General features: G+C 49.2%; 2 protein-coding genes across 3 annotated transcripts in view; one reads left to right on the top strand and one right to left on the bottom strand.

Annotated features, from left to right (window-relative positions):
• The first annotated feature begins 1,403 nt into the window (after positions 1-1,403).
• OTUB1 (OTU deubiquitinase, ubiquitin aldehyde binding 1) lies at positions 1,404-14,514 on the top strand. Its single transcript, XM_081891951.1, has 7 exons — positions 1,404-1,558; positions 7,901-7,962; positions 10,040-10,138; positions 10,552-10,670; positions 11,687-11,771; positions 12,831-13,025; positions 14,066-14,514. The coding sequence occupies exons 1-7, from the start codon at positions 1,504-1,506 to the stop codon at positions 14,261-14,263; spliced, it is 813 nt and encodes a 270-aa protein (XP_081748077.1). The 5' UTR covers positions 1,404-1,503; the 3' UTR covers positions 14,264-14,514.
• Positions 14,515-16,981: 2,467 nt separating this feature from the next.
• MACROD1 (mono-ADP ribosylhydrolase 1) overlaps positions 16,982-21,010 on the bottom strand; it is a 320,217-nt gene continuing 316,188 nt past the window's right edge. The window contains exons 7-11 of one of the 2 annotated variants that reach the window (XM_081891901.1): positions 19,874-19,904; positions 19,687-19,760; positions 18,553-18,634; positions 18,363-18,394; positions 16,982-17,163 (exon numbers count right to left, since the gene is read on the bottom strand). In XM_081891901.1, coding sequence (XP_081748027.1) covers positions 18,390-18,394; positions 18,553-18,634; positions 19,687-19,760; positions 19,874-19,904 — 192 coding nt within the window. In that variant the 3' untranslated portion in view covers positions 16,982-17,163; positions 18,363-18,389. The remainder of the gene's footprint in view (positions 17,164-18,362; positions 18,395-18,552; positions 18,635-19,686; positions 19,761-19,873; positions 19,905-21,010) is intronic. The other variant, XM_081891902.1, reaches the window with a different exon arrangement.

The following is a 21,010-nucleotide window of genomic DNA, read 5'->3' as shown; positions in this document are numbered from 1 at the left end:
CTAAAATTGGTACTAACATATAACACATTGAAAGTGAGGGTGTGAAAAGGTAACAGGTAGAAGGACCCATTTCACCCTGATAAAACATGGCCAGGCATTGGCAGAATGAGAATCACATTATAAGTGATGATGAGAGTAAAAGAATAATTTTGGGGGAGTGGGGGAAAAGAAAAACCTTGGAAAACAATGTAACTCAAACATGAAATAATATTTTTGCATGCTTCCTTGTGACAGAGCTTTATGGCGGTGGGAGACAGCTGGCCCATATGAAGCGGGGTGGTGAACCTCAGAGCTGTGGGCCAAATGTGGCCCTCCAGGCCTCTCTAGCAGGCCCTCAGAACTCTCCCTAGGCCACACCCATCACTAGCCCTGCTTTGCACTCTCCTTGAATATTTCTGCCTGCTGGAATGTGTCATTGAGTTCTGATCATGTCTCTTGCTTCCCTGGATAGAGGACAGAATGTGTGTGTAAAAAGTACCCTGCTTTCACAATGCTAAAATTTACACTTGCTGCTTCACTCACTTTTGCTTCTGACCCTAATCACCACTGCAATGTGGCCTCATAAAGTTGTCCCAAAGGGAATATGGTCCTTGGGCTGAAAAAGTTTCCGCAACCCTATTACAAAAGTATGAAGTTTTATCTTAACTAAATTATATGCAGAGTAGACTCATTGAAATAAGCAGGCCTAGGGTAGGACCACACCTGGGACAGCTCAGTTGGTAGAACCAGTCATAGAACAATAGAATTGTAGAGTTGGAAGGGAACCTGAGGATCATCTAGTCTGCCCTCCTGAATTGCGGGAATATGCAACTGTACCCATATGGGGATGGAACCTGCAACCTTGGCTTATCAGCACCACACTATCCATAAGACTCACCTCCAGGTCATGGGTTTGAGGTCCCCACCCCCTTGGCCAAGATTCCTGCATTGCAGAGGGTTGGACTAGATGGACCTCGTGGTCCCTTCCAACTCTACAGTTCTATTATTCCAGGCGGTTTTGACTGGAAAGTAGCCATGCCCATTATTCCCAAATAAGTCTACTCCTAGCAGGGCAAACATTACTACAACCCGTTATTTCCTACCCCACCTTTTAAACTAACCGGTAGACACAGCTGTGCATATTGATTTGTCGTTTTTAAAAAAGAAAGAGAAACAGCGATGCTTTGTGAAGTCATTTTGAGACCCATCCACACGTGGAAAAGGAGGAGGAGTCGCGGCACACGGGTGACGTCATAGCCGGGCGCACGTGCTGCGGATTGTTGTGATGACGTCACAGCAGCAGCGTGATTTTTAATTTTTTTTAAAAAGATTTCCTAGCTGGGGAAGAAGAAGATAAGGTGGGTGGATTTGAGAGAAGGCGGAGCTTCCCAATTAGCGTGTGTCCATGGATGTGAGGAGCGAGTAGCGGTTGCTAGGAAAGAGAGGGCGCGCGAGAGAGAAGTGCTTCCGGTGTCCCCCGAAAGCAACCCGGAAGCGCTTCTCTGCGGGGTTGCAAGCGCGAAGATGGCGGCGGAGGAGCCTCAGCAGCAGCCGGAGCCCCTCGGCGGGGACACGGACGGTAATGGCGGGCGGGGTGAGGGAGCCTCCCTCGGGGTCGCCGGCGGCGGGACGGGGAGTGCGCAGGCGCGGCCTCCTTTCCCTCTGTGGCAGCGTCGCTTCCCGCCTCTGAGGGAGAAGCTCTTTCATTCCAGCAGCAGCAGCAGCAGCAGCGCCTCCTTCCCTCCCTCCTTCCCTGCCTGACCCAGAGCAGAAACGTGCTTGGCCGCCCCCTCCGCGCTCTCCTCCCGAGGAGGCCTCGCGGTCTCTTGGGCAACGGCGCCCGCGCGCTGCCGCCGCCGCCGAGTGGACCCCGTCCTTCCGCCTCCGGTCGCCATGGCAACGGCGCCCCCTCCGTCCTCTCTGGCCCCGCCTCTTCTCTCTCCCCCCCTCCCCCCACCTCTGAGCAGGACGGGGGAGGCACATCGTCCAAGGCCAGGCTCCTCACTCCCACATGGGCTTCCATAGAAACGCTCCTCTGGCCCCCAGGGAAAAAAACACCTGGAGGGAAAGGGAGCATTTTTGCACTTAAGGGCTTTATTATTATCATCCTCTCCCCACGCAGAATTCCTCAATCCTTAAAACTACGGAATTGTAAAGTCGGAAGGGGCCACGAGGGTCATCCTGTCCAACCCCCAGCAATTAAAGAATATTTTGCCCAAAGTGGGGCTCGAACTCACGACCCTGAGATTAAGGGTCTCATGCTCTACCGAATGAGCTGCTCAAGCCCATCTCCGCTCTTGCCTAAAAACAATTATTACTATATAATTTTTTTATATATATTTCGACTGTGTCAGACCAACACGACTATCTACCTGAATCTAGAACAATTATTCCTGTTAGTGTGCTGTCAACGTACCTGTTGGAATGAATCAAAATTGATAAAAGGGTTGGACTTCTGTGCACACTTCCCTAATGGTCACAACCACCCACACCCACCCACCCTGCTGAAGGTAGCGGAGGTTAATTTTGCGGAAGCAAGTGTAAGTTCATGCTGCAAGGAATGGCTGTAACTCAATGGTAGAGCATCTGCTGCATTGCATGCAGAAATCCCAGGTCCAACTCCCAGTCTCTCCAGGTGGGGCTGGGAGAGATTCCTGCCTGAAACCTGCCTGTCATTGTGCACAATACTGAGCTAGATAGACCAAAGGGTCGACTCAGTATAAGGGACCTTTGTATGTTCCAAGGATTGCTTGGGGCTTCAATTAGGGCTGAGAAACCCATGACTCTTCAGGTGTTGTTGCACTCACAACTCCTCAGGGCCAGCCAGCATTACAGATGAGTCGGGAATGAGGCGAGTTGTTGTCCAGGGACTTATGGAGGGCCACAGCCCTCCTACCCCTTAGCGTACACATTGAGACCGCAATCCTAAAGACACTGACCTGGGACTGCTTTCTTAGTAAACATGTGCAAGCATTGAGTTCTAAAAATAATTGAAGAAGCAGGGACTTCCTTTGATGTTTGCTAGAGTGACCGATTATAGAGGAGCAGCCATGTCAATTTTAGCAACTCAGCATAGTACATCAATGATTAACTAGATTTATTGTGGCAGATGCCACAGCAGAAGGCCAATTTATTAAACACATGAAATACTATCCTCAGTTGGCCGATGGGTATACATGATGAATGAATGGGCAAAAATGGTAATCTGGGATCAAAAGGCAACAAGAAGCACGAGGCATTGCCTGTAATATTCTGTTCAAAGCTAAAGATGTGTATGTGAGGACCATTCTCTGTGATAATTAAGATTTCTTGCTTTGCCTATTTAGGACAGGTAGTAAGAGAATCCTGATTTTGGCTGAGTCCAAAAAGAATAGGATCAAACTTACTGACAAGAGCCTAGTGACACCTTAAAGATGAATGTATTTATTGTTGGAGAAGTGTTCATAAACTTGAGCCCACTTGATGCACCCAGTGAAGTGCTTCAAAAATTTATGCCACAGTAAACCTGCTCATCTTTAAGTCGCCACACAGGACACTTCCTCTCCCTCATTCTAACATTTACACTACTGTTACCCCTTAAAATTGAAGAAACATAACAACTTGCGTAGTTCATCAGATGCTGATTGAGAATTCCAGCTGTTGACATAGTAAGCAATTATATCTGAAAGTTCCTGCTCTTTTAATAAAATCATTCTAAACAGTAAAGCTGCAACTGGACCTTAATAATAATAATAATGGAGACTAACACCAAAAGCCTTACATTACCTATGTGTGCATGGTGCAGTACATTTTTTTTTTGGTCAACAGAATACAGGTCTACATTCCCAATCTGTCAGTGGGGAAGGAGAGAGGAATGTGGTCTGGAATGAAATAGGAGCAATGCAGTTATATGTTCTTAAGCGGGATCAGAATTGGGAACGAATATTATGGCATTAAACCAAAGGTTTAATAGAAATTCTGAGTTTTGAGAGGAGATAGGATGGGAGATCTAATATATGTTCAGGAAGGGAGTAATCAGCATATGAGGTAGCAAAGGAAAATGGGCAGAGATGTGTTTTAACAGAGATCTTTCCGGATGGTAGAATTCACTTTTGGTCCAATAGTATTGCAGTTTCTCTCTTCCCATCTCCACTGATCTTTCAACAGCAGCTTAACACAGGCAGAAATGTAGGGGTAGAATTTCACACATACACCCAGCCACACATGTTAGCTCCTTTCCAGGAGAAGAACTGCCTTCTTTAGCACCAGCTAGGGCAGGGGTGCCCAAACTTTTTTCAAAGAGGGCCAGATTTGATGGAGTGTACATGCATGAGAGCCAACCAAAGTTGTTGAGTTGGATTAGGCCCCAAAATGAACTTTGGACATGCCTAAGATAGGGACGCAGGTGGCACTGTGGGTTAAAGCCTCAGCGCCTAGGACTTGCCGATCGAAAGGTCGGCTGTTCGAATCCCTGCGGCGGGGTGCGCTCCCGCTGCTCGGTCCCAGCGCCTGCCAACCTAGCAGTTCGAAAGCACCTCCGGGTGCAAGTAGATAAATAGGGACCGCTTACCAGCGGGAAGGTAAACGGCGTTTCCGTGTGCGGCTCTGGCTCGCCAGAGCAGCGATGTCACGCTGGCCATGTGACCCGGAAGTGTCTCCGGACAGCGCTGGCCTCTTAAGTGAGATGGGCGCACAACCCCAGAGTCTGTCAAGACTGGCCCGTACGGGCAGGGGTACCTTTACCTTTACCTTTAAGATAGGGTAAAACAAAAGGTAACAAACATTCCACATCTCCATAAGATGTACCTCCCCACTTTCCTGCCTCGCTTGTGCTTGCTGCCTTCCTCCTCCATGCACACACACCATGAAAATGCCCACCCCAAACATTCATTCATTTGATCTCCCACTTCACACTCCTCCATGGATCTTGCATGTCCAAACTTTAGGGATTAAACCCACAACTGCCCCTTTTCTGAAATAAGACAGGGGTGAGGGGACTTGTGGCTTTCCGGATGGTGTCAACCCCTGTCAACATGGTTGATGGTCAGGGATGAAGGGAGCTGGAGTTCTGACAACATCTGGCGGCTTAGCCAGTCCTGCTTTGAACTCTCCTTCTGCCTTTCTCCCAAAATGATCCAGGGGACAGCTCCAGTTAAGAGCCCCAAACAAAGCTGATCCCCTTATGTCCGTATACATACTTTGTTCCTCATCTAAACATCCTTCCTCTCCGCAGACTTCTCCTTTGCTATTTTAAAGAAACAATTACTCCTCTTGACACTGGGTTGGAAATATCCCTTTCCCTGTTGAGAAACTGCCCCATTGGCGACACTTTGAGATTTCTGTATACTTTTACTCGGTGTGTACAATCCATCTGCACCAAAGCACTCTTAACATGCACATCTATTGTCTCTTAGGCAGTGCTGCCCAGTTTGCATACGTTGAATTCCTGTGCAGTATGAAAATAATAATATTTGTGCATTGTCATGTTGGGGAACCGGTAAGGGATGCAGAGGGATAGGATCTCTGCCTAATGAACAGTCTGTGCCAAGTCAGCTTCCCTTTGGAATCCAGGCCTCATCTGCCATGGTGAGAGAATCCACATTCTCAAAAAAACCCAACCACGGACCCTTGTCTGTGTTTGAGAGCATCTATTGCTCTGCTGGGGAACCTGATGTGAACATAGGAAGCTGCCATTGGTTTAACCAGCTCCATATTGTTTATGCTGACTGGCAGTGGTTCTAGTGGGTGTTGTTCTGGAGATGTTTCCAGCCCTACCTGGAGATGCTAGGGATTGCGCCTCAGAGCCTCAATCACTGAGCTGCAGTTTCCTAAATGTTGGGCTGAAATGTTGTTCTTGGCCGCTGGAGAGCTGGAGTCCAACAACAAGAGCAGGGCCACAGGTTCTCCAGAAGGTGCCTGCATTCAGACTCCACCCCCTCCAGGTGCCTGAGAACCCCATTTTGGTTGATGTGATAATCCCTCCCAGAATGAGACACTCTTGCCCTGGAATGAACTTTGCTTTATTATTGCTCATCTGCTTTGACAGTTTCTTCTGACAGTTCCGCCTTTCTGACAGCATGTCCCCCTTTAAAATGGAATCTTGATTGAGTTCATCTTAATATATGTTGTGTAAGAAGTGCCTGAAGTCGCAGTTGGTTCAGGGCCAGGTTGCCAACATGTTAAGTAGCCCTGGACATGGGCTTTTAAGTGGACTCACACAAAGAAAATTAAGCATCTTGAGCTTTCTCCACTGCTTTACTCCATCCCAAGAAAACCTCAGTCTCTGCGTCAAAGGCACCTGAGAAGGGCCAATAAAGTTGGCAACTCTAGGCAGGGAAGGGGTGGACATGCCCGTGGTGTGGGCTGTTGTGTTCTTTTACCCTTCATCTTGTACTTTGCTGATTGTAAATCAGAGCATGAATTTTGCTTGCTATAGCTGCCTGCCTGTGTTGGCAACCGGAAGAGCCCCTGATCCCCAAATTCATTCCTGTTGGGGCTCGCAAGCTCCTACTTAATAACGGGATACTATTTCCAGACCCTGAAAATAGCTGCTCTCTTCCATGCTGCTCTCTTGAATCACACTTGCCCCTTCAGAGTTGCGTGTCAACCATTTGACCCAGATTGCACGGTAATATACATTGTGTGTCCCCGCTTTCTTAAACAAGTCCTGCACGTAGCTCCAGCCCTTTGAGGATTCATTAACTCATCTTTTGCCAAGAAAATCTGGCCTGAGTGTTGGCTGATCCAGTTTTGGAAGGAAGTCTGGAGTAAATTGTGTCCAATTCCACTACCTTTCTGTGGCCTGGGAGGGAAGAGGTTCGGGAGGGAGAATAGTAGGCAGGGAGGTGAAGCCTGCAAAACCAACTGCATGAGAAAGAGTTGCAGTTGTGAGTCCCAGCCTCACTGCGGTAGCATCCTAGCAGGCTGGGAGCTGGGACACCTCTCTGGATGATGTATGATATGGAACTGGCCCAGATCAGGTTTCCTGATTTTTCTGCAGCGTTGGCAGCTGCTGTGAGCAATTGATGCTGCTGGAAGAAGCAGCTGAGAACCTGCACTGCCTGTCTTACAAAGCAGATAAAAACTTCCGCACAGCAGGCTGCGGTGTTACTATTTTCCTCTTTTTTTTTTTGTAGTGGTGTGCAGCTGCTTGGGTTTCTGCAGCAACTGGGCCTCTCTCTTGCTCTCTCTCTCTGCCTTTTCAAATGGATACCCCGCTGGAGCCTGGCTGTAAAAGGGAGGCAGCGTCAGCGTCTGTTGTTGCAAAAACATGGTACCCAATGCAGCTTGTCATGCTAATAAGGCGGGGATGGGCCACTTGCTCAGCCCTGGGGGCTCTGTGTCGGAAGCGTGGTTGCGGGCACAAGAGCTGCGGTGAAGGTGCGATGGCATTGCATGTCCTTGAACATAAACCGGCATAGCTTCGTTTGCGAGAGTGTCTTCTTTTTTCCGTTTTGTATTTGATGAGGCTAAGCTTTAGATTTGGTGGTTTAAAGCTGTGTGCTTCCTGCAGTTCTGAAACACTGCCCTGCAGAGGTTTTAAAGTGTGATGAGATGTTGCGATCAGGACCATAAAGTACCCTGTATTGTACAAGAAGAGATGTGCTGAATGATAAGAATTAATTAATTGACCCTTGTCTGCTCTAGAGATGTCAGAATCAATTGCAGCTGAAAATTGTAACAGGGCTTAGCTCTTTCTCTAATTGCTGTCTTGCTTCTGATCCTTTGACTTTGTTGTCATTATTGTATTTTCAAGCCCTGAGGACTAGGAACTTAGCCATCGTTTTTGTCTTGAGCCATACTGTGAAAAAGCAAATTTTATCTTTTTTTGTGTGTGTGTGTGTGCCAGAAGATCATTGTTAATGCTGTCAAGACTGCACTGGTGCAAAGGGACCTTTCTCAACTTCATTATTATCTTCTCTCTCTTTTTCCCCGCCCGCAGGAGTGAATTGCTTGGCCTATGATGAAGCCATAATGGCACAGCAGGATCGAATTCAGCAGGAGGTGAGCCCTTGTGAACATAAGAGGTTGGCCTGTGTGGTCCTGCCTGCTTTGTGTTCGGCTGCATGAGCAGCAAGCAACCACAAAAAATTGTACCCGTTCATTCAGATTCACAGCCCATCCCGTCTTATAGATTCCAGCTGTGTACAGATGTGCTGGACTTAACATTGTACTCCTTCCGTTGTCACATCCTAGAATCTCTCCGGAAAGCTCGGTAGCAGCCTGATGTGACTAACCCCGTGATTCCCAAGTAATCGCAACATGCGTGAAACTAAGGGCTGGTTCACAAATGCACCTACATTCCTCCTTGATTTCTCCGTGCTTGATAACTGGAGCTGGCTCTGCGGTGCTGGCTCCCTTAAAGCTCTGTGTTAAGCAGAGTGAAACTCTGGGATTCACTCCCCATAAGAAGAAGCGATGGCCACCAATTTGGATTACTTTAAAAGAGGACTAGGCAGGTTCATGGAGGATAAGGCTATAATGGCTGCTAATCCTGATGGCTTGATCCTGCAGCCAGGCTCTTACGATCCATTGCATTCTTTTCTGTGGTGTTGCGCCTGGGATGGCCGCTTCACACATTCCAGTCAGGGCAAGCTAGTTGATTTTCATTGAATTGTAAAGTTGGAATTCATCTAGTCCAGCCCCCTGCAATGCTGGACCATGCAGCTGTCCTTTATGGGGGATCGAACCTGCAACCTGGGCATCATCAGCACCATTCTACGCAGGCCCAATTTTCAAATAGCTAAGGCAGGTTTGGGGACCCTTTGGCCCTCTAGATACTGCTGAGCTATAACCCCCACCACCCCTGTTCCTAAGCTACGCTTGTGGGCCTGATGAAAGTTGTAGCTCAGGTCCAAAAATTCCCCACACCTGTCCTAAGGGGAAATTCTTGTTTTTAAATTGGTGGGGGGTGGGGGAGGCCAGTGGTGAGCAGGGCTGGAGGCAAAGAGGTGGGCGATGCCAAAGGCCGAGGTGAACGGAGCAATGGATGTGACTCTTGAGTAGAAGGACCTTCTAGTCATGGAGAAGGCAATGGTCTCTCTTTGCTTGTGAACATCAAAGCAAGAAGCATTCTCACAGTTCAAGGATGCTGCATTGGAGGAGGGCTTGGGTGAGGGTGGTGTGGCCCCCTCACAGTCCTGAGGGCCAGATAGGGAGGTCCTGGGCCCCTGCTTTAAATGGAAGTTTCCAGCTTCCTGATTAATGTATTTTGCAAAGAGGCTGTAGAATTAAGGGTTGATGATGCGAGTGAGCTGTGCTGAAGCAAGCTATCGGCTAGCTTTGCAGAGCCTCTTTTATTGGCAAAAATCAACAGTTGGAAAGCAGTAGTGAAACCACTCTGAACTTTAACGTATTTCCAGCAAAGCACATTTGCAGCCTTAGCAATACACGTGTCAACAGGTGCTCCCCCCAAAAGCTCCCCTGATACTTGATAACGTCTGCTTTACTCGTCATGCTCCAGCCAAGCGATATGTCTAAGCAAGCAGTTTGCGAAAGGACAAAAGGTCAAGGGGAAAACCCTATCTTTCAGCCAAGAAGGCAAAAGGTCAGAGAAAGCAAGCGTAACGCTCCCAGACATGCTGTGGCATATCTTTGTGCGAGGTTTGCCTTCGCAATACGGAGCGTTACCCCTACATCGGCATGGACAGAATTGGGTTGCTGCAACAACAGAACTGTGTCTACTTGCAATAAAAGCAAGCCTTTATACCCCGGGACCGTAATTCAGAACATCTGGTTATGAAGCCCCACGTAGCCCCTGCAGCTCAAGAGGGAAATTTTGCTTACTGTTGGAACTTCTAAACAATCCTCCATTTCTATGCTGAATGCTGAGAGCGGGGCTCCCCTCTTCTGGGCTTGGTTTCTACTTGGAGTACAGAGGAGAGCCAGTTCACTCCATCCTCCTCTGCCAGCCCACTCACTCGCCTGCATACCACTCCTGATCGCCCGTGGCAACCAAGCTGGTGCTTTAAATAAAAGGCTGGTCCTTTTTAAGCTGCCCACCTCCCCCATATGAAAATATGTGTTTCTGTGCTCTCCTTCCTGTTCTGCACCTCTCACGTGCCAACCTGCTTCTCTGCAGATAGCCGTCCAGAATCCTCTCGTCTCAGAAAGGATGGAGTTGTCTGTCCTGTACAAGGAATACGCTGATGATGACCACGTCTACCAGCAGAAGATCAAGGTAACAAGGACCACAACCATTCCAGCGCATGGGCTGTGGAGGGCAGCTGAAATGCAGGAATGGGGTGGAGCCCTTCCTCCATGAGGAAAGGGGAACAGCCGTCGCTCAGGGACAGAGCACTGCTTTGCATGCAGGCAATTCCAGGTTCAATCCCCAGTGGCCTCTCCAGGTAGGGCTGGGGGAGATTCCCTGCCTGAAGCCCTGGGGAGCTGCTGCCAGTCAGTGTAGACAATGCTGAGCTAGATGTACCAGTGGTGTGACTTGGTACAAGGCAGCTTCCTGCGTCATTGGGGTTCAAGAGGGGAAAGTACCCTGAGGTCTGCTTTTAGAAGACAGGGCATTTATTCTGTTTCTGTCTCTAGGCCACCAAGTCAGTCGGATGCTAACCCACCTCCTCCATTCTCCCTGCACAGGATCTGCTGCAGAAGTATGCATTCATCCGGAAGACGAGGCCAGACGGCAACTGTTTCTATCGGGCATTTGGCTTCTCCCATCTTGAGGCACTCTTGGAGGATGGCAAGGAGCTCCAACGGTAGGACGTGTGGCGGGGTGTGTGTGTGAGGTGTGTCTCTGGGATTTGTTGTTGTTGTTTAGTCGTTCAGTCATGTCCAACTCTTCGTGACCCCATGGACCAGAGCACGCCAGGCACTCCTGTCTTCCACTGCCTCCCGCAGTTTAGTCAAACTCATGCTGGTAGCTTCGAGAACACTGTCCAACCATCTCGTCCTCTGTCGTCCCCTTCTCCTTGTGCCCTCCATCTTTCCCAACATCAGGGTCTTCTCCAGGGAGTCTTCTCTTCTCATGAGGTGGCCAAAGTATTGGAGCCTCAGCTGCAGGATCTGTCCTTCCAGTGAGCACTCAGGGCTGATTTCCTTCAGAATGGAGAGGTTTGATATTCTTGCAGTCCATGGGACTCTCAAGAGTCTCCTCCAGCACCATAATTCAAAAGCATCAATTCTTCGGCGATCAGCCTTCTTTACGGTCTAGCTCTCACTTCCATACATCACTACTGGGAAAACCATAGCTTTAACTATACGGACCTTTGTTGGCAAGGTGATGTCTCTGCTTTGTTTCTGGGATGCTCCTACTTATTTATCGCCTTTCACACATCTCAGTAAAAACAGCTAAACCTTAAAAGCAACGCAGGAAGTAAGATCAGATAAATATAAAAACATTATCAAGTAGACACCCACAACAGAGAGACATTCATCCAGCTGGCGGAACAAATATGTCTTCCATTGTTTCCAGAGAGTGCATCTCCACAGGGATGCCGTTTCGCAGAACAGGGGCAGCCACACGGAAAGTCCTGCTCTGAGTTACTGCAGAGAGGGGGCTTCTGATCCTTCTGGAACTGGAAGGAGAAGCTTCTTTGCAGACCTTGGATAAGGGAGTCTCTTGGGATGCAGGGGGTGGTCAGCGCTGTCAGTGAAAGTATACTTGGCAGTTCTCAGCCCATTACTGAACGTTGGGTCATTGGAATTTGCAGTGCAAAGATTCTTGCTTTACTAGAATTACTTATTCTGTACTTGTTTATTTTGCTGTGCACAGCTTCAAAGAGGTGGCTGCCAAAAGCAAGGAAGTGTTGGTTTCGCAGGGCTTCACGGAATTCACCATTGAGGACTTCCACAACACGGTAAGCCAGGGTGGGAAACCTCAGGCCAAATGCAGCCTTCTGGTCCTCTCTGCCTGGCCCTTGGGACTTTGCTCAGGCCACACTTCACACCCTTCTTGGAAGTTTTTGCCTTCTGTAATTTTTTTTGCCTGTCTGGAATATGTCCTTGAACTCAGATAATGGCCCTTAGTCTCCTGGGTAGAGAGGGGTTTGTGTGTAAAACCAGCCTACTGTACAAAAGCAATGCAGGTGACACTTAGCTTACACAGGGGTTATGTTACAGGGAGTGCATAAAGCCAAAATCAAGTATAGTAAAAACACACTGGGTGCAATGGCAGGTTCGATTGCCAAAGTTCCTTGCCCCCCCAACACCCACCCCCTTTTTGCTCCATTTTTTTGATTGATTGATTGATTGGTTGATAGATTGCTGAGCGCATAACGCTGAAAGCATAACTTGCCAGTTTCCTTTATTCACATTCGTTGCTCTGTCCACCTTTGCCTCTGGCCCCGCCCACTACTGGCAGGCATTCCATGGAAGATTGTTTAGAAAGGATTGCAGCTCTTGGGCTGGAAAATATCCCCAGAGATGTTGTTGAAGGGAAGATGGGCACCTGGACATCTGGAGGAACATAGGAAGCCCTTGGTTCTTCTAGCTCTGTGTTGTCTACACTGCTTGACAGCAGCTCTCCAGGTATTCAGACCAGGAGCCTTTCCCGGTCCTTCCTGGTGCTGCCAGAGCTTGAACCTGGGACCTTCTGTACATCTTGTGAAAATGTGTCTTTCTGTCCAGGCTTTCCCAGACCTATAAGATTTCATGTGTTTGAGGCCTCTGAACTTGTTTTGCTTGCTATTGCGTGTTTTTGTATTGCTCTCTTAGTGGTTTTAGGCTTTTTGTTTTAATGATACGTTGTTTGTTTTAGGTGGCGCACCGTTCAGAGAGTTTTGAAATATTAATAAATGAGTCTGATGTTGTGCCACCAAGTTAAAGCCCTTCCCCACTGTTTCCTCATCACTGGCTTACACAGCCAGCTGTGGGCGCTTTTCTTTGACCTTTTCTCTCTCTCTCTTTAATCCCTGTAGTTTATGGATCTGATAGAACAAGTGGAGAAGCAAACCACGGTTTCAGACCTGCTGGCCTCTTTCAACGACCAGAGCACCTCGGATTACCTTGTTGTGTACCTGCGGCTGCTCACTTCTGGGTACCTGCAACGCGAGAACAAGTTCTTTGAGCACTTCATCGAGGGAGGACGCAGCATAAAAGAGTTTTGCCAGCAGGTCAGGAGCGTGGAGGCAGGGGAAGGACATCTCTGACCAGGATGAGACAAAAAATTTTACACATACACTTTCCATTCACTCCCCTGGCCCTTCCTTTCCTCTTGAGGTGACCATTCTGCTTTGGCCATACAGACCTTTCCTGGCAGGATCTGCGAGTCTGCATAGCTGTAGTTTCCCTATGAAGCTTTTAAACATTTCTGCTTTCTTTTTCTGGGAATCCTAGTTCTAGCACACATTGAAAAGGGGAGGAACATCTAGGTAGAGTCTGCTTAAAAACTGGCCGTTGAGGCGGCCCAGTAGTGGCAGAATGCACAAGTCTTGTAATCAGGCTCTTTCCCTCATTCTGTTGTTCTCTCCAGTCATTCAGTTTATTACTTGCCCTTCACCCTGAGGGGTCCCAGGACAAAACTGCAGCCCCAAGAATAGGGTGGGCCCTACCATAATATGTATCTCAGGGGAAAGAGCATTAGCCCCTTTGCTCCCTGAAGGCCTGCCAACTCCCTCAGGTTAAATAATTAGAGAATGTTCTACAGTACCACAAGTGTGGCAGGAATGAGCCCCCGCCCAAGCAAAGATAGCTTATTTTAAGCAAGGGGTGGCAGCAGCTAACCCATGGACTTCTGGGTATTCAAACACAGGAGCAGTTGGGGTGTTTAGTGCCGTGTGTATCCAGCCTTTGCTGAGGTGAGGATTCTGGTATCTGCATGCGTTCAGTGCAGTTCTCTATCTGGCCCGTGGCCTACAAGATGCAGCATGGACAGTCCACCTGGGTGACATCACTGCATCGAGTACAGAGCTTAGCATCTAGTGTCTTGCTTGGCAACTTTGAAATCTCCTGGTTGCTTTTATTGAGTATTAAAGTTAGGTTTCTAGGACTCATGATCATAGAATAGCTTGGGTGCGTGGAATCTGAGAGGGGCTGGTCTGGGCAGGGCAACTCAGGTGGGGATTTCAGAGCCTTGCAAGGTGCCTTAATCTTTCTCAAGTGGGTACTGTCAAGGGGCGTAAACAGTTCTGTGTGCCTTTCCTCTCTTTTCCAGGAGGTGGAGCCCATGTGCAAGGAAAGCGACCACATCCACATCATTGCGCTGGCCCAGGCCCTCAACGTCTCCATTCAGGTGGAATACATGGACCGGGGTGAGGGCGGCACCACCAACCCCCACATCTTCCCTGAGGGCTCGGAGCCCAAAGTGTATCTACTGTACAGACCGGGACACTACGACATCCTGTATAAATAGAGGAGAGGCGGGGGGAGGCAGTCTGGCCGGTGCACCAAGCCCCCCCCCCCCTTCTTCCTCTCTGCCTCGCATTGTCTTTCTCGCCCGTGTTTCCCTGCCCATCCGCCGGGCAGCATCGTCTGTGGTTGTAAATGGTGATCGCTCTTGCTGCCATCTCGCTCACTTGGTTTGTTATTATTATATTTTTCCTCTTTTTTGTTGTTACACTCACACTCTTCTGTGTTTTATTAAAGGGGATGCCGGTGAAACAATCTACCTTGCCTGTAGCTTCTCTCTAGGGCTTTTGTGGGGTGGAACCAGTGCTTTTTTTCTAAAAGAATGTTTAGGGGTACTCTCATTTTGACTCACGAAAATCACCATTTTATAGTTCAAATCGGGGGGAAATAAATACAGTAAATGGACAAAAGTACAAAGATTCACAAAATGTGTAGGGGTATGCGTACCTCTGCGTCACCCAGAAAAAAAGCACTGGGTGCAACCTTTCTCTTCCTCCTCTTTTCTGTCCTCATGGAGTGAGCAATGATTGATTTGCTTTGATACAAACCCCCACCCCTAAAAAGCGAGTGAGCAAGTGATGGTTTTTCGAAAGTATCATTGTGAGGGTTCAGTGTGTGCCAGTGCAGATTCTGGTTGTCAGCATGTTGAATCACTTAAGTGGAGAGATTCTACTCCTCAAGACTGCAAATATATTTTTTTTAAAAAAAGAAATAAGTAGACAGCATCTGGTAAAGTCCGGGAAAGCAGGGGGGGGGGTAGAGATTCCAGATGTTCAGGGACCAGAAGTTTAGTGTATTCACAGTGACCTGTCTTCCACCTATCTTTCTGTAACCTTGCATATTTTCCTGCCCTACAACCTGTCACCAGACTCCTTGCCACTTTTTTTCTTATTTTTGTTTTTTTAAAGAACTTTAGTAAATCACCAGTTTTTCTATCAGCAGAGAATTTGGCTTCCCTCGGAATGCAATCATCCACTGTGTTTTTTTTTTTTTAGTGGAGAGTGAGGTTCGTTGGTAGAGCTGAGCCAAGAGGTTTTTCCTGGGAGACGTGGAATTGGAACCTGGCTAGGCATGTGACCCAGAATGGTGGCTGTGCCACTGTTGCTATGGGGCTTGGGGGAAGGCACCTCAGCAGCTGACTCAGTGCTTGGTTAGCAACTGTCTCTTCAAACAGGAAGCCTCTAATTGCAGGACTGGGAAAGGGGGTCCCTGTCTTTGTCGCCAGTGTTGTGTTGCTTCACTGGAAGAGTCTCCTTGCTTTGTGAAGAGTCTGTCTGTGTGCCTCTTGGTGTGATGGGCGCAAACATTTGTATGAGCCATTGTGCTCGTGTGTATCCTACACATTCAGGAAATCCCTTACTTGTGGTAAAGGACTTCCTGAATTGTACCAATTTAAATCTGTGGCGATGTATCGGGTTGGATGCATTTCCCCCCTCACGTGAGGAAGTGTAGCCTTCTTAAAAAAAGAGTGTTTCTAGCTTCCGACCAGACAGCATGGAGCATGGCACTGCTTTTGCCCAGACCCTCCATGTTCTCTGCTTTGCCAACTTGCAGCAGGTGCCTCTAATCCTGCTGGCAGACGCTCCCTGTAGTGTTCGTTCTCTCTCTCTCACACACACACACACGCTCCCTGTAGTTCGTTCTCTCTCTCTCTCTCTCTCTCTCTCTCTCTCTCTCTCTCACACACACACACACACACACACACACACACACACACACATACTTAGGCTGATCCATAATCTACCCATGTCTCTTCCAACTGCTGTCGTCTCTATGGAGCTCCATGTGTGAGAGAGAGGAATTGCTGTTTGGATTCTCCTGAATAGATAATGGAGGAATTAATTAATCCAACCCTGCTCAGAGGCAGTTTGCGGGGGGTGGAGGTGCAGTGTACACATGTGATTTGCCTTTTCCCTGCTGTGGAGATGCTGCCCAGACAGACACACTCGCAGTTACTCTTGCATCATTCCCCTGGTGCCCTCGTTTGGCTGGTTGCCAGCAGGATCTGGAGGTGGGTCTGGGTCCTAGGAAGCTCCCAACTCTCTCTCTGTTTCTTGTTCTGATGTGCAGTTCAAAGGCTGGAGCACAAAAGTTCATCTTGAAATTGGGCAGTGGCGGGGTGTGTGTGAGAGAGCGAGAGCGCGAGCGACAGAGAGCAGAATATGGTGTCCTTCACCTGCTTCCTGGGAGCAGAAGGCCAAAGGCATTATAAGCAGTTTTCTTTTAAGTGTAGGACTGGGGACTCCACCTCCCATCAGCCCCAGCCAACATGGTTAATGGCCAAGGATGATGGGAGCTGCTGTCCCCAGAGGAGCTGAAAGGGGCCTCATAGGCTTCCTCATCTTTGTGCTTAAAGAAAAGTTTGGGTTTTGCTTTTGCTTTTTTTAAAAGGAGATAAAGAGCAGGGCTTTTTAAAAAGTGACTAGACTTAGTCATGCCATGACTATCACCCACCTCCCCAAGCCCATGGTCTCCTACTCCGACAAAACTCTTTTCTGCCTCCTGCTGTTGCTGCTGACTATGGGGAGAGCCTTGCGAGGAGCGAGTGCCAGCTCCTTCCAGACAAGCAACATGCCGCTCCAGCTTGCCTCCTGCCCTGGAGGTTCAGGCGGGGAGGAGCAGGTGAGCTGGTACCTTTTGTTATGCTTGTGCTTCTCTGCAAGGCCGAGTCCTCACTCTTCTGACGCCCCCCCCCCCAATCTCACAAGGCGTGCAACTGGAGTGTGTTTCGCATGAATTTATTCCAACAGCAGTTCCTGGATGTTGCGCTTGTCTGGGCGTTCTCTCCCACCAGCACTGCGCCTCCTCCGAGCCACGGTGTGTTCTGCAGCGGGGTGCTTCGCAGGGGTAGGATAGTCACTGCAAAGCGAGCTCAGAGGCGGGAGGGCAGGACCCCCGAGGCATCTGGCGAGAAGAGAAAGAGGCAAAGGTCAGGCCTGCTGGCTGGGGGCTGCCTCCCCTCTGCCCAGCATATTTCATCAGCATGACCTGAGTTGCCCAACGGGTATGCAGAGGGCAGGGCTCTAAGCAAGGGATGTACATGCTGGCTGGCAGAGAAAGTCTTGCAGCTTTGGGAGCAGGGAGGAAGGAAAAAGAGAAGGATGCAGGAGCAAATGTTTCCATTCCTCAACAATAAAGCGGGGGGGGGGGGAGAGACTGAGTGATCAGTTAGACAAGCACCAAACCCCCAACTCAACAAGCTTCTGTTAGTGCTGCAGGTGTTAGGTTGGCCCTCAGCCCCACCAGCTACCTCCTGGATCCCTAGCATTGCTGCCGCTTCAGTTTGTGTTCTTTGCTGCGTGCAGCAATTTCTAGTCTTGTTTTCCCCCGAACTTGCAATTTCTGCAGCTGTTGTGACTACTGTGTGCCACATTACTCCCTAAGGAGTTCCTCTCTTCCCCACCCCCACAAATGCAGTAACCAGGTATGCCCCAAAATGCCCCCTTCCCAAACCAAAAGCATTTTAAACCCTTCTCAATCTTCCAGGGCTCTAAATCCTTCGTGCCTTCTGTGAGGGAGGGCATCCTGGCTTGCTGGCTCCTTCCTCTCTGTCAACCTCATAGACTCAAACCCCGATTCTGAGGCTGTTGGGGGGAGCTTTTGGATAGCTGCTCTGTGCTTCCTCCCCAGGATCGAAAAGGACCCCGTAAGTCCTGGCTGTGACTGCTTCTTAACCCTGGAGGCCAGCAGCAGTGTGTGTGTGTGTGTGTGTGTGTGTGTGTGTGTGTGTGCAGTGTAGACACGAACAATGTGTGTGTAGACGTGAACAATGACCTATAGGACACCTTTGATGCCCTCACCTCCCCCAAGTCAGGCTAATAGTAACTTGTGTGAGAGAGAAAGAGGTGGAGGCGGAGAGATTTAGAGAAAGGCCCTGCCCCTCCTCCAAGCCACTGCTCTGCTGGGGAACCTTTTATGGCTGCTTGTAAACTGAAACACCAGGAGAACCAGCCACAGGTCTCTCGCATCTCAGTATTCCCTAAGTGAAATGGGAATCCAGCAAATAAGGACGAGGTTAGTCTGTGTTGGCTGCCGGGGAAGCGACGCATGCAGACTCCCCTGTGCCTGTTTGCGCACTGCAATCGGTGCTGGAAAGCTCTTACCCCCATTGGAGAGCGTGAGGAGTGTGGTCAAGCTGGAAACAAACGGAGGGAGAGGTGAGAATCTCCCACGAAGGGCTTTTCCCTCTCGCCCTCCCTCGAAGAGCTGGAGCTTTTGTGGAAGGCCCACCAGCAGCTTATCGGAAGCATCCTCCTTTCCTGAAAAGGCCTCCTGCTGCTGCCGCCAACTCACCCACAGGGAAGAAACGGGGCAGCATCTCCTTGTAGATCTCGTCGTCCTTCTCGAGGAAGACACAGATGATGAGCCTGTCAACCTGCCGGAGGAAGAGGAATTGGAGCGGGGAGTGAGAGCTGCACCTTTGCATTCTGTGCCATTTGCTCCTCCAGAACAGGGCTGGGAAGCCTCTCCCCCCCCCCCCTGTTGCTGGACTCCAGCTCCCATTGTCACTGACCATTGGTCACCCACCCCGACTGGGGCTGATGGGAGTTGGAGTCTTGCTGTTCTGAGCTGCCTGCAGCTGGTGTGATCCACCATGCGTAACCATGCGTCTCTTCCTGCTTTGTCTTCCACGGCTGGGTATTTTTTAGCTTTCCTTCCATCTTGCTCTTTGCTCTGTTCCTCCTCTGCCATTTATATTGGTGTTTTAGATAAATACCTTGGGTTTGGTTTTTTCGTTCTTCAGGGCTGATGGTGCACACATCTACCTACTCACCCATCTCCAAAAATTATGTATTTAAAATTAGAAAACATTTGCATGTGCCTGCCTCTTTTACTCAGGCTGGGGTCTGAATGGGGCTGGGAAGGCTGCTTTCGTCTGGCCCTCGAGAATCGCCCTCAGGCTTCACCCTTCACTGGCCCCCCTTTCTGCCCTCAAGGGCTCTTGCTTGCTGGAATGGAGCCTGTGAAGTGTAATATTGCCTCTTACTTGCCTGGCTGGATGAGGAAGGTGGGAGTACATGCGTAGAATCATAGAATTGTAGAGTTGGAGGGACCACAAGGGTCATCTAGTCCAACTCCCCTGCAATGCAGGAATTGTTTGCCCAACATGGGGATTGCGCCCACTACCCTGAGATTAAGAGTCTACCGACTGAGGGAAACCTCCTTTTTAATGTGGCTGGAATGTTGCATAGCCCTGCCATCATTGGCATGCAACACACCCACCCTCATTGGAAAGCGTGTGGCCTTTGAGCTGAGCCCACCCGTGCCTTAAAGAGCAAGGGGGCTCTGAAACTGGATCAGGAGGGATGCTGCCAAAGTCAAAACATGAAAGAATTCTGGGTCTCAAATGGGGAGGCACCTGCCAGTGCCCAAACCTCCTCCTCCACATCTTCCCCAGCCAGACGCATCCTCCTCCTCTTCCCTCACCTTCTCCTTATTCTCTTCTAGCCACTTGCGCAGCGTGTTGAGCACCACCTCAGCAGCGGCATCGTTCGGATAGCCTATTGAGAAAGGGAGAAGGAAGAGCTGTAATGCTGCGGAACAACCTCCGTTCTATCTCTTGGCCCAGGGAAGGACGGGTCCCTCTGCTCCCACTTTCCCATGCGATACTCACCAAATACGCCTGTGGAAATGCAGGGGAAGGCCTGTGGGGAGAAAGGCTGTGCGTGAGAGAGATTCTGCATGTGCATGAGCACTCTTCTCTCTGGGTGCTTAATCTGCAGCAGTAAGGGTGCAGAAGTTCCATCCCACTCCCTGGTTCCAGGGGTGGAGCTGAAGGTTGAAGAGGGGCTTACAACCTGAGGCACCTCACAACAGCAGTGGCTGGCAGTCAAAGACCTCCTTGCCTCCCATGTAAATTTGGCAGAAAGCCACAGAATAGGCCCAATGATGGACGGTGAACCTGCAAGGGCCTGCCATTCCCAGCAGCAAAGAACAAGAGCTTATATATTCTAAAATAGCCTTTGTTAACCTGGTGCCCTCCAGAGGGTTTGGCCTACAACTCCCAGCCGCCCCAGCCAGCATGGCCGTCCTACAGTGCTGCCCCATGTGCTGCAGATAAACCACAGAGCTGGAGGCTTTTGCTCTCTTCTGAAGGCTTGGGTTTATAAAAGGCTAACTCAATTTAACAGCGCTTGAATTCAATGATTTTATATTTCGATTGTGAGCCCCTGCTTTCTAATTGTATTACAAATATATATCTGTCATCATCATTTAGACCTGTGGTTAAACCTAATTAATTTAATTATCTGTCTTATCTATCAGCCATAATAGCGAAGCATTCAACTTGCGCGCTCCAGTGCAGTATCAGAAGAGCAGACGAAAGGGGGATGGTAGCTAGAAATATCTCTGCTGTTGTGAGCTCTCCTGGGACATTGAGCTGACCACTGGCGGAGGCAGAAGACTTGGGGGAGATGGCTTTTTGTAAGGAGGGAAAGGAACAGTAGTCCAGCCGAGGGGAGCAGACACAATGAACTGGGCTGCAGGTCTGCACCTTCTGAAGATGTAAGCAGGCACCAGAGACCTTGGCTGCGTACACACCATACATTTAAAGCACCCTTGCAAAATTCCTGGGAACTGTAGTTTATTAAGGGTGCTGGAAATTGTATCTGTGAGGAGTAAACTACAGCTCCCATGATTCTTTGTGGGATGGGTGTGCTTTAGATGTGTGTACACAGTCCTTGTATCTGATGTCTGGATTTTTTCCTGTGCCTTCCATTCCGATCAGATTTAATTTCAAAGTACCCTTGGT

Source organism: Podarcis melisellensis (genome assembly GCF_964234715.1).
Source record: "Podarcis melisellensis genome assembly, chromosome: 16".
NCBI classification, from domain to species: domain Eukaryota; kingdom Metazoa; phylum Chordata; class Lepidosauria; order Squamata; family Lacertidae; genus Podarcis; species Podarcis melisellensis.
Note: the sequence above shows the minus strand (reverse complement) of the source record. Positions and strands in the feature narration are given on the sequence as shown.

Excerpts from the sequence above, each read along its gene's own strand:
- OTUB1 (XM_081891951.1), top strand. The coding sequence starts at position 1,504 with ATGGCGGCGGAGGAGCCTCAGCAGCAGCCGGAGCCCCTCGGCGGGGAC. Across the intron at positions 1,559-7,900 it reads CCTCGGCGGGGACACGGACG|GAGTGAATTGCTTGGCCTAT; the intron begins GTAATGGCGGGC and ends CCCCGCCCGCAG. Across the intron at positions 11,772-12,830 it reads TTGAGGACTTCCACAACACG|TTTATGGATCTGATAGAACA; the intron begins GTAAGCCAGGGT and ends TAATCCCTGTAG.